Below are 12,429 nucleotides of genomic sequence, written 5' to 3' on the forward strand. Positions count from 1 at the left end.
AGACGCCCGATTTTTCGGACCATGCCCGATATTTTGCACGGTTTTGCGGCACCACCACGTACTCCATATAGTCAATGTATATTGCCCTGACTGCAGGTATGAAATGGCATTTATCAAAGCCGCCACCGCGCTATATTGATTATCTCGCCGCCTCGAACCGGCACTCTCGGAGGCAGATCCGCTGGCAGCCGTAACCACCACCGCGGCAACGTTAGGCCTAGCTGCTTCTATGTTCGCTATGAAGCTTCTTGCCGTGCGGTGCCGTGTTTTTCATTGAAAGAATTCGCCGCTATCACCAATGGCACCGACTCCGCCTTTGTAAACCTCGCGATTGGCTTTGAAGCTCGCAGAGCACAGCGCGTTGTGTAATGACAGTCTCCGAAAGTTAGCTTCGCCTCAGTACACTATTGTTAGTCGGCGAAGCATAACAAGCGTTGGAAGGGGGCAATTGTCACGGGACACAGTATGTATTCCTTAAATACACATGCGTGCACCCCGTCTCCTGTCACAGTACAAGCCCTGATATGCCTAGTAAGCGCACTGGCAGGCCTTCAGAGCTTTTTCAGACGTGCCTGTGGTAATTTTAGCCCTTACAGACAGTTAAAGACATGCATTAATTTTTTTCAGACTGTCCGTTCTTTTTCAATTTTTTTGCGGCCCCTCGGAAGTCCGAAAAATCAAATGTTGACTGTACAACTGACCAAGAGGATGCTTCAGATGATCCATGTGGTGAAAGCGTGGTAGAAGGAGGATGAGAACAGAAAGGACCGACGCACTGAGGAATTAACGGGAAAGGAAGGGTGCCGCCGCCTTTTTGAAGGAGCTTGAGCTAAAAAAAACTAAGTGTTGACTGACGCTGAGACACAGGTGGCCCTCATCCAAACCAAAATAAATTGTTTAAGCAGTGAAACCCAACACTGAGATGTTTTGTACGGGCTGAGAGTATGTCAGGACAGTTGAGGTTGACTTCCCAGCTGCTGAGAGAGAATCTTAGTTGTGACAATGTTCAGGACCTCATACAGATGAGCTTGCTATCAGTTGATAGAAATAGCTGATATTAAAAAATATTTACTTATGTATGCATCTCCTTTTCATTCGTATTTTAAAATGTTCGACTCAATTTGGAATGGGCTTTACCATTTCTTTCGCTGTGCATTTCACTAACACCTTCCTTCTGTTTTCTTTTTAAATAAAATAGATATTACTCCTTACTATTCAAACTGGATTAAGTAATTTTTTGTTTCAGCATGCTTACTAGACAGTGACAGCATCGGGCAACATGGTGTCAGCCTGTCTTGACATAAAACAAAGTTCTGGCTCATTCAGGGAATTTCGCAAAGGTGCTCAGGGAAAACCTGGAAAACTCAGGGAATTTGGAAATGTTAACTTAGTAGACACCCTGTGAAACGTGTGAATATGATTAGCATGCGAGCAGTTGCACTAACATTGACAGAAAATTAGTTATAGATAAGTGTAGTGAAAGAAAGTCAGACCAGTGATGCGTAAGAACGTGTCGCTTATATATATGATATATCTATAAACGAAATACACTCGCAAAGCGGTGACATCCATTTAATATGTCCTCAGCTCCAATCCGGAAACACCGACAGGCTGCTCTCTAAAGCGGTTGTGGGCTATAGGAGATAACACATTATAAATTAAAGCAAATCCTATATCATTTGCGTCGACTACGTATATATTCCGTCCAATAAAAGAACCGTAGACTAGGATCTTATGTCACGCAAGAAGTTATAGTAGAAATATTGTTTGTAAAAGAGTTATTTTATGGGTAATATATATAAACTTGTAGAAAATTGGGCTCATGCGTGCATTAAAACAATAAACTGTAATAACACGAAATTACCGATCTTGAACCAGCTGAAGAGGAGTTAATGATAACATTAGGTAAGGCCCCAAGACGATATGCTGTAAATAATGTGGCTTTGTAATGTGTGCTCCCTTAAAATATTAATGTCGCCTTTAACTGCTACGCTAAAATGACACCAAGGTGCACTCATTCGTAGTCAAATAGGAAACGAGGTAAAATATATTGGAGAAATGTTAGTTGTCTTCCTATAGCCTGGAGAAAACACCCTGTGCTTTGTTTTGCTGCGATTTTATCATCACATTATCTACATCGCACCTTCGATAGAGTTCGACAATATATTGTCAATGAGCCCGTTTGTAAGTTCGCTTATGTCATAGGCGAAATAGAACATGGTGGGGACGTTCGCTACAGGCGAAGTTGCGAGTTAGGCAAGACGCTAAAGTAAATTGAACACAATATCGAGCCAAGAATTGAACCTTGCTTAACGCCGATATTGTGTTTGGTGTCAGACATTATTCCCGATATGCATGCCTGTTTTGAACGTAACTTCGTATATTTAATTCTAAAGGGGTGGGGGGAGGATGCGGCAGTTTCGTAAAGGAGTACGTGAGCTTACTCACCACAATTATTATTTGAGTCGGACGCTTTAGTGAAATTAATAAAAACTGATTCAACTACAGAAGCGTACGCATTTGGGATGGTGGGTTCATGACTTGAGTTGTTTGATTCAACTAATTTCCCATCTTCAGTATCAGTTTTAATGCTTCCATCACGGCGGTATTCCTTGAGTGTTCATTACGAAAACCACGCTGTCTTGTCATTAGCGAACTGAAATTTTCCAAGTAAGTATAAAGATATGGGATTCAATAAGCTTTTATGCAACCTATATTTTTTTAATGAGAGGGTTATAAAGATAGGCCTATAGTTAGGCCTTTCATTCTCGGCAAGTATCTGTAAAGTAGTTATGCATGTAAAAAGTGCAAACTGTTTATAGTGATTACTCCTTTCTTGTATGTTTCTTTTTTCCAAGAATATGATCGATTCAATTCTGTTCACTACTCCCAACTTTTTTGAAGAATAGGATGCTATTGCTTCCTTCAAGTGCCCCTGCGGAAACAGCGCTCCTAAATATCAAATTAATAATGTAATCTATATACATATACCAAGTATTTCTGCTACCACTATAAGCATTTATTTTAAAGATCATCTGTAGTTGATAGCACAATTTTAGTTCGTGAGATGGTCCCCTCGAAGAGGCGAACACTACTTGCATAATAAATATAAATGCCTAATCGTCGAATTAAAAAAAAGTCACATGGGATTTTAACTGATTACCTTACGGCACACGCTGCAATTTAGAATTTGTAGCCTGCTAGACCGCAAGGCATAACCACTTGAAAATAATTATGTTGGCGACACCATTATCGAGCTGTACACCATCATACTTGCGGTAAAAATGCAACGTCGTTTCACTTACTTTATTTAACAAAACACCGTTTTACACTCCGAAGCACAGAAGTAACTGAACCACCAATGTATTTCTTCGCGAAGTTCGGGGATTTAGGTAATATCTAAAGACTAATGTCATCCTGCGAATTCTTTGCAAGTGAATCAGCCTTGAGAACTCCCCGGCTACAACTTGTAAATTACGTTATGTGCCGCACGGTAGTTAAATCTTAATTAGTGATTGTTTGTTAATTATTGAATTGTGCGTTTTGATTTTTTTCGTGAAGATAATGTCCGCCTGTTTGAGTAATCCAGTTCGAGGATTATAATCGTGCTATCTGCCACATGTGATGTAAAAAAAAATCGGTTAAAGGTCTTCGCAGAAACGCCTAGTACCGACTTTAACTCAGTGCGTAATATCATCAGGACTCGCGCATTTGTGATCAGGAATTGTACTGTGCACCTTGCTTGGTGAAATAAGGACATTTTTGTCGATTACCAGTCATTGCTAGGCCTAATGCGGACGACTCAGGGAGAGGGCGACAGTGCTGAAAATCTCACTATTGTTCTGCTCCCACGTGACCATTTTCTCGGTAATTGCGTCACTGCACATACGCCTCCCGTAAGAATGCTATTACACCAAAATATTTGTGGCGCTCCGTGGCTTTCCAGCAATAGAGACATTTAGCTTGTACGCTACTCCGGTAAACGGGAGCGGTTTGGGCGGATTACCGGATGGTCGGGGCGTAAACGTGAGCGGTGAAGCCGCCTGGTGTTGTAGAGCTCAACCAGACAAACGCATAGCTAAAACTGAAGTAACTCACCATATCCTGCTTCGCCACCCGTGCAAATTTTTGGCAGCGGCGTAATTGTGAACACGATTACGCCACTGTCGAAAATTTACCCCAGCAGCTAAGCAGAATACAGTAATTAGCTCTGTGTTTGTGTGGTTGAGCTTTGCGCCACCAGCTGGCGCCACCAATCTGGCCGCTCACGTTGACGCCCCCGCTAAACCGGAAAAGCGCCCGCGCTTGTCCGAATACCGGACACGCTAAAAGTCTCTAATATTTCTTTGAGTGTTTCGGGAGCGTTCATTCAAAGCCCATACAAGTCGGTGACGTCATGTCGGTACGGCTTTAGCGTATCGACGTACACCACGCCATCCCGTGGTTACGAGTGTAAACTAACCGGCGCCTCCCTCTCTCTCTCTCAGGTGGCTCCCCCTTGCGACCTCCTGACAACCAACATGGCGTCTCCACCGGCAACAGTAGCAGCCGACGGAACTCGGGTGCCCCGGGCCAAGTACAGCCGCAGCCAGCTGGACAGGCTGGAAGTAGTGTTCCGCCACAAGCAGTTCATCGAACGTCAGGAGGTTCAGCAACTCGCCGGCCAACTGGGCATCACCACCAAGCAGACCAGGGTAAGCGACAGTTTGCGTCGAGTCGCGATGTCTATAGGAGAACTGACGTAACAGGATTCACAATAGGCAAATAGTTTCTATCGTTGCCTGAATCGAAGTATATCAGCGACATCTTGCGGCACACTGTTCCGAGCAAGAGGCTCTCAACGCGATGACATTATCGGCGGGCCTCAAACGCGTTGAAGGTGTACGCCTTCAAGGCGTTTTTTTTATACTCATGTGTAACATATCAATTTTGTCCGCTTTAGATGTACTATTAGTTGCAATTCACAGAATTGTATTATCACTTTTAGTGGCTGAGCTACAGAGCTCTAGGCTTGATAGTTTCGTTTTCTGAGAATTTTAGATTTTTGCCAATTCTTACTAAAAAATTCACGAGCTAACTCAAGAATTCGAAACCAACAGTCACTAGATTTTAAGTTTGTCTTTTCAATGCAACAGACCTCCTCAAATTTGGTGCAGTGGTTGCCGAGAAAAACGAATTCTCCTTTTACATGTATTTACATAGGAGCACTCGAGCTAAAGCTTCCTCTTGTTACGAGTTGTGAATGCGACAACATTAATGTCCAAATGAACGCTGTTTGCGCTGCGAATGATGTGCCATAGCGGTGCGTGCTGGCCGAGAAAGCAAGCAGCGGCAGCCTGCGTGGCCAACGCCGCATGCCGCCGACGTCCAGCGCGACGAGAGACAGAGGAAGCAGCAGCAGCCACCAAGGCCGGCAGGTACGCGCAGCAGCTAAGCCCAGCGCAGTGCCGGCTATCGAGAGCGAGGGTGACGTGGCGTCGCGGCGGTGCCCTCTCCCCTCGCGCAACACCTGGCGCTCTGCGGCTGCATAGGCGTTTCCGTTCGCCCGCTCTGCTCCGTCTAGGCGCGCTTACATTGTGACGTGGCGTCGCAGCCAATGGTAATTTAGGGGCCGCTTCGCTGCTACAGACGCCGGCTTTTTCGCTCCATGGGCCATTTGCTGTTTTCGCATCAAAAACAAACTTCACTGTAGGTAGACTGCACACAATCAAAAGCCATTGACTGAAATGGCCGGTACAATATCGCACTGCGACTGTAACACTCGCTCTCTATTCGTATCTGCTTTCTTCTGTCGCCTTTGTGCCCTTCGCGCTCTCCTAACAACGCATCCACACCAAATCGCCCATTTTTTCTAATCTTTGTATCCCATTGCCCTCCTAACCCTAACGTGGCGGCGGCTATTGCAGACGTGGTTCCAGAACAAGCGTGCCATGCTCCGGCGGCGAGCAATCAAGATTATCGGTGACAGCTACGTGCCCAACCTACAGCGACCGGCAGGGTGCCCAGGGTGCTCCAACGCGCACCCGTCACCATCGGCTTCCCCACGAGACACAGGGGACGGCCGCCAGTTGGCATCGCCTGGGGTTGTGCCACCTGCGACCACGGTCGTCTGTCCCGGACTCCCGGTGCAGTCACAGACTCTCGCGGGAAGCGAGACCCAACCGCAGCAGAGCCTGCCGTCGCTTGGTTCTTTTCACACAGGACACGACTTCCTCGCGATTCCGCAGCCACGATGGGACGGCAGAGTGTAAGTACTGTATATTGCTACGAGGATGCTCCCGTATATATACAATCCTTCGCAATTTACAAGCAGCTGCACAGATTCAAGCAGAAGGCAAGACGGCATCTTATAACCCGAGCGAAGCCTTTTATACACTCCTCGACGCTGGAAGGTGCTCGATATTTAAACCCCAGAAAAAAATACGAACGAGCCTCAGAGGGCACTTAACAACTTAATAGCTTTTCTACAGCCAGTTCCGGCTCCGTTTACCAGGAGGTGACATCATGGGGTGGTCACGGGAGAGCAGGACATCGTGACGTTTGCCTTTGTAGTAGGCGCGAGACGGTTTGCGAGTGCTGTAACGTCGCTCCCACGTGACCCCCCTACGCGTCATGACGTCAGGACACAGTAATCTCCCGGCAAACGAAGCCGGAACTGACTGTAGAAAAGCTATATAACTATAATATTTAGCGCGCTCTGAGGCCTGCCACTATATTCCCCAATGGTTTCGACGTCCCGCACTTTCATCTAACGCAAAAAAAGAAAAGTGACGAATCGAAAATATTATCTCAGTACTGCTTTAAACCAAGTTTTCAGAGTATATCAAACGTCTATGCCGACCTCAAGTATATGTTTCGTCACTTCATTACAAACTTCGTCTGCCTACAGGTAATGTGTGCAGTCGCCACACGGTACCAGGTGGCGTGGAGACACTGCATGTTTCGAGCACTATATAGGGCGGCGGTATACTATATATCGAGCCACCGCGAATTATTGACGCAACTAGAAGGGCCGCCAATGGCACGAATTCCGCGCTTGGCATGTGAAGTGTATATAGACGACTCTCCATAGGAGTGATGGCCGCCTTTATGAAAGAAGCTTGATAATCTGTCGAGTTTCTCCACAATTCAAGCAAATTGCTATACCTCCTTGTTGACTTATCTGTATTGCGTATGGAGGCCTGTAAGTACTTTGCAATCGCCGCGTGGCGTCGGTTGGCGTAGCATTCCTGTATATGGTCCCCTACGGTAGCCGTGTACTCTGTACGGGAGCCATATACGGGGACACCATGCATACATGTTACATAATTAGCAGACGACGCCGCGGAAGCTGTAGGAAAGTAGTGCGGTTATACGAGCGTTTCGCACTGCCATTTTTTTTTTAATCTGCGACGCTTTGCGCGACTTGCGCGACTTGGTGGTGGGGCGAAATGTAAGTCAGCGCCGGTGTTGTGTTCTTCGTTTCCTTCGTCCCTGTCTGTTTCGCGCCGTTAATTTCCGTTGCCACGGTGCAGGTCTCGCGCGGTACCGTCATCCGCGTTTCCCGCGCTGAGCAGCGGCGACGAGCGAGTCCTGTCCGCGTCGGTGGAACTTAGGCCTAACGTGGCGGCACCCTGGAACCGACAGTTCGGCAGCTTCGAGTCGCTGTATCCGATCAGGCCGCCGCCGCCTCCGCTCACCTCGTCCCTCAGCCACTCTGCGCCGTGCGTGTCATTCGGCGGGGGCCAATCAGACCGCGACTACGTCCAGTACCAACAGTCCGGCGTCGCTGCTCGTGAGTACATGCCACGTGTCCCTACGTAACTCGTGCCATAATTGAAAAAAAAAGAAATAATGCCGGTGCCACGTAGTTGGAGAGAATGTAACGTTGTTTGTCACCGCTTGGAACAAATCGGACTTATTTGCATTTCGCCTAATTACATTATTAGTCATTATTAATGAGGGCTTTTCTTTGGCATCGTTCGTTGTTGGCTGTGGTCGTGATTCTTAAAAAAAAATCGAGGCCCTCGGTTTCCCTTGTTATCGTTCACGCACACGCACATACACACACACACGTGTGTGTGTGTGGGCAGCACTTCCTTTTGGTTTGGGATATATGGTCTTTCTTAGCTGCGCCAAATTCTTAAAAACTGCCTGTGGCAAATACACGGAGTAAGACATTTAGGAGGTGAAACTCCCGTCAGCGCGAGCGAGCGCGGGCGACCAGATAAGGTCACAATTGTTGTATGCGCCGACGGGGCCGCATACAGTGGCGGCGCCATGCGGGGCGTCGTAGAAGCCGCAGCGAAAAAAAAAATGCAGCGCCCGGGCAGGCGGCTCCAGCGCGCTTTCAACGGCGGTAATTTCTTTCCAGGCCGCCAGGCGCCGCCAGCACGATAACGGCTCCGCGGGCTTGTGACCTTTTTTGGTCGCCACAAACAGCGGAGTTTCCACTCCTAAATGTTTCTTGCTCCGTGGGCAAATGGCACAATTCTAACCCTTGATATAAATTATTCGATGAGGCGGCCATTACTTGTACGAGAAATCAAAACCCTTAGCTGTATAATTAACAAATTGCGCTAACTAACTTTTCTTAACTTAATTATTTTACGCATATATTTCAACCTACGAATTGTAGCCGGTGAGCTTACAAGGCATATATCCACTTGGAACCAATTCTTAGGATTACACCAATTTGGAGATAATAATTTTCAAAGTTTCCGACGAAATGCATTGGCGTGCCAGTTACTTTTGTGTTTCAATGCATGAAACATTTTTTATCGCAACTTTGATGGCGCATGTCTCGAGACGTCAAGCTAAACCTATAGATCTAATCATTTCGTTGGGCGCTGACAAAACGCCGACGGCTCTCTGTCGGCATGCACCATCGAGTTTAGTAATGCAGGAGCATTAGAGTTTAGACGTCTGCAACGCCGCTGGCGGTGGCCCTCGTCACTAATCCGCCGTTGTGAGACGCCCGGCATAGCTGCCGGGGCACTGTCTCTGCAGCGCAGACGCGTTTGCATCGCGTACTGCGTGCTGCGCCAACGCGTCAACCCCCCGTGTATCGGTACACGGAACACCGTCCGAGGAGTTCGAACCACGAACTTAAAAGCGTCGCTATCGCTTTCTACGCTTCGGACCTTCAGGGCGAAACTGCCAATTTCATCTTTTGTCTTCTTTTGTCTCGTTTGCATTTTAGCTGCGAGCACGTCGTGGCAAGGACAACCGCAGTGGCCGCAAGTGCAGCTTCCTCAGGGGCCACCGGAGAGCGACGTCCAACATCTGGACTGGTGGTCGCCGGCGACCGTTGCGGCAGGCGGGGCCTCGGTTGACGTCCATGGCGATGCCCGCGAGCCGTCATCTTGGCAGACGAGCGGCGCTGGTGCCAGCGCTTCCTACGAAGGGAGCGACGTCAAACAGCTGGACTGGTGGTCGCCGGCGACCGTTGCGGCAGGCGGGGCCTCGGTTGACGTCCATGGCGATGCCCGCGAGCCGTCATCTTGGCAGACGAGCGGCGCTGGTGCCAGCGCTTCCTACGAAGGGAGCGACGTCAAACAGCTGGACTGGTGGTCGCCGGCGACCGTTGCGGCAGGCGGGGCCTCGGTTGACGTCCATGGCGATGCCCGCGAGCCGTCATCTTGGCAGACGAGCGGCGCTGGTGCCAGCGCTTCCTACGAAGGGAGCGACGTCAAACATCTGGACTGGTGGTCGCCGGCGACCGTTGCGGCAGGCGGGGCCTCGGTTGACGTCCATGGCGATGCCCGCGAGCCGTCATCTTGGCAGACGAGCGGCGCTGGTGCCAGCGCTTCCTACGAAGGGAGCGACGTCAAACATCTGGACTGGTGGTCGCCGGCGACCGTTGCGGCAGGCGGGGCCTCGGTTGACGTCCATGGCGATGCCCGCGAGCCGTCATCTTGGCAGACGAGCGGCGCTGGTGCCAGCGCTTCCTACGAAGGGAGCGACGTCAAACATCTGGACTGGTGGTCGCCGGCGACCGTTGCGGCAGGCGGGGCCTCGGTTGACGTCCATGGCGATGCCCGCGAGCCGCCATCTTGGCAGACGGGCGGCGCTGGTCCCAGCACGTCCTCCGAAGGGAGCGACGAGTCCGTGCCCAGCATCAGCAGCCTGACGTCTCTCGTGGTGGAGTTGGACGATGCAGACATCGAGATAGAGCGGTCCCGGCACTGGATGAACGCTGCGGACGCCTGACCAAACATCGTGACGTGCGATCGGACTTGCGAGTTGTCTCACAAAAGGCCGTCGTACGCGTGAACCCGGAAGCTTTGCGGACAGACAGAGAAGCGCGACTGTACTTTTTCACGATCCAATGATTCCTGTGTAGGAGTCGTAACGTTTTGCAGCCCATATCCGGCATTGAGGAGCATACCTTCGATTCGTTGCCAAAAACTCCACTGTGATTTTAAAAAAGAGATTGATCCCTGCATTTTGTCGTTCAGACACATGTAATACAACATTTTCACTGTATTTAATACATTTGGACAAGGAACGGATAAGGGCTCGTTAAAAAAAAAGAACTGTACCTAATAACTCATTTTTGTGCTCAATATAGTTAACATGGTTAGAACACAAAAAAATGCATGTCTGGCAAGTAGTGTAGACACCGTAATTCGATAAAAGCGATAACAATAGAATGTCTACCTCTGCAGCTTACACGCTGAAAAAGAAAGAAACGTCGTTTGCTGTGCACGAAAGAAGTTCAGCAATTGTCAAAGTAACAGTGATGAAATGCCAAAAAGTGACACTTGCTACTGACGAACTGAGGCTGTGCATGATGCCTTCAGGGATTAAACCGGCCGTGTAGAAAATACACGGAAAGATACACTGTGATGCTCTTATCTACCTCATGTCACACATTATTTATGATGCATTGTCAATAAACGTGCCAGAGCTACACAATTTTGTTCCAAGACGTACGCAGACTCCACAGAAAGAAAGTCATGGTGATATGGCGACCTCTTGCAGTTGTTGTAGCGAATGGCCTTACTTACTGAGTATTTAAATGTCAATCTCCATCTGTACATTCTTGTCACCCTTCATTTTTTCGTTTTGAATAAAGACATTTGATCACTCCCTCATTTGTTGCTCAGTTAGTCGTGTCGCGCATTTTTTATTAAGAGACAAATCATCGGCTGAAAGGACACGCACAATTATCGTCGGTTAAAGCGGCGGTCATGTAGTTATATGAGCGGAATTTTTAACACTGGCCGAACAACAGCAATGGGGCACTCCTGCTCAGTTACCATGCAATTCCTTTTCTTCAGCTGTTATGGCGTACGACTAGCGTGTGCAGTTGTTCGTTCGCGGAAGGTAAGGTCACGTTGCAGGAGAACGGCAGCAAGACTGTGACCTCTGTAGCGTCTCTGTGAAGGGTGGCGGATGCGGTCGGTTCGAAGTGGCACGTTAGTCGACCGGACGTACGTGAGGACGTGTTTGAAATCCTGGAAAGTATACTTTCGCAATCTTCGGACCAAGCGAAGGGTACAGCACTTGCGAGAAGTTGATGGAGCGGGGACGCAAGCACCGCGAAGTTACGTATGCACGAAGCGCCGGAAGTGGGAGGTGTTGTGCAGTGGCGTAGCCAGAAATTTTGTTCGGGGGGGGCTACGCCACTGGCCCAATATATATATATATATATATATATATATATATATATATATATATATATATATATATATATATATATATATATATAGCTGCCCGTTGCAGCTCAGCCTCCTCCTTAAGAGGTAGCTTTAGCTCGGGTGCTCCTATTTAAGTACATGTAGAAGGGGAATTCGTTTTTCCCTGCAACCACTTCACCAAATTTGAGGAGGTTTGTTGCATTTAAAAGAAAAAGTTTAATTCTAGTGACTACTGGCTTTGAAGTTTTCATTTAGGTGGTCAATTATATATAAAAAATTGGCCAAAATTGAAAATTTTCAGAAAACGAAACTATAAAGTTTAAAACTCCGTGACTCAACAATGAAAAATGATATCACAATTCTGTGAATTGCATCTAATAGTACATCTACAGGGGACAAAATAGATATGTTACACATGAATCTCAAAAAAATTTAGTATTGTGGAAATACGGCTTTTGCAGAACCCTTGTACACAACGTAACCAATTCATGTAAGATACAAATTGACACAGCAAACTTGTCCGCTTTGACTGTTATAATAAATGCCGTTTACAGAACCACAATATCTGTTCTTCATGCATTGCTATTAGTTTGTAAACGTCGTGCTTCCATTTTTTCAAACTTTCGAATTTTCCAAGATATTTTAAACAAAATTCAGGCCCTAAATCGAAGTTCTGTTTCCAACAGACACTAGGATTTAACTGTCTCTCTCAAATGCAACCAATTTCAATAAAAGCGATTTGCAGGATTATCTCAGAAAATCGTTTTTCCGTTTTATGAGTATTTTAATAGGCCGCGTCGGATTG

The 12,429-nt window shown here is 47.6% G+C and overlaps 1 protein-coding gene across 2 annotated transcripts in view; it reads left to right on the forward strand.

Annotated features, from left to right (window-relative positions):
- LOC139047388 (uncharacterized) overlaps positions 1-11,078 on the forward strand; it is a 34,372-nt gene extending 23,294 nt beyond the window's left edge. For both annotated transcript variants that reach the window (XM_070521214.1, XM_070521213.1), the window contains exons 2-5: positions 4,488-4,694; positions 5,907-6,247; positions 7,515-7,774; positions 9,182-11,078. In XM_070521214.1, coding sequence (XP_070377315.1) covers positions 4,521-4,694; positions 5,907-6,247; positions 7,515-7,774; positions 9,182-10,191 — 1,785 coding nt within the window. In that variant the 5' untranslated portion in view covers positions 4,488-4,520 and the 3' untranslated portion in view covers positions 10,192-11,078. The remainder of the gene's footprint in view (positions 1-4,487; positions 4,695-5,906; positions 6,248-7,514; positions 7,775-9,181) is intronic.
- Positions 11,079-12,429: the final 1,351 nt, after the last annotated feature.

Source organism: Dermacentor albipictus, chromosome 7 (assembly GCF_038994185.2).
Source record: "Dermacentor albipictus isolate Rhodes 1998 colony chromosome 7, USDA_Dalb.pri_finalv2, whole genome shotgun sequence".
NCBI classification, from domain to species: domain Eukaryota; kingdom Metazoa; phylum Arthropoda; class Arachnida; order Ixodida; family Ixodidae; genus Dermacentor; species Dermacentor albipictus.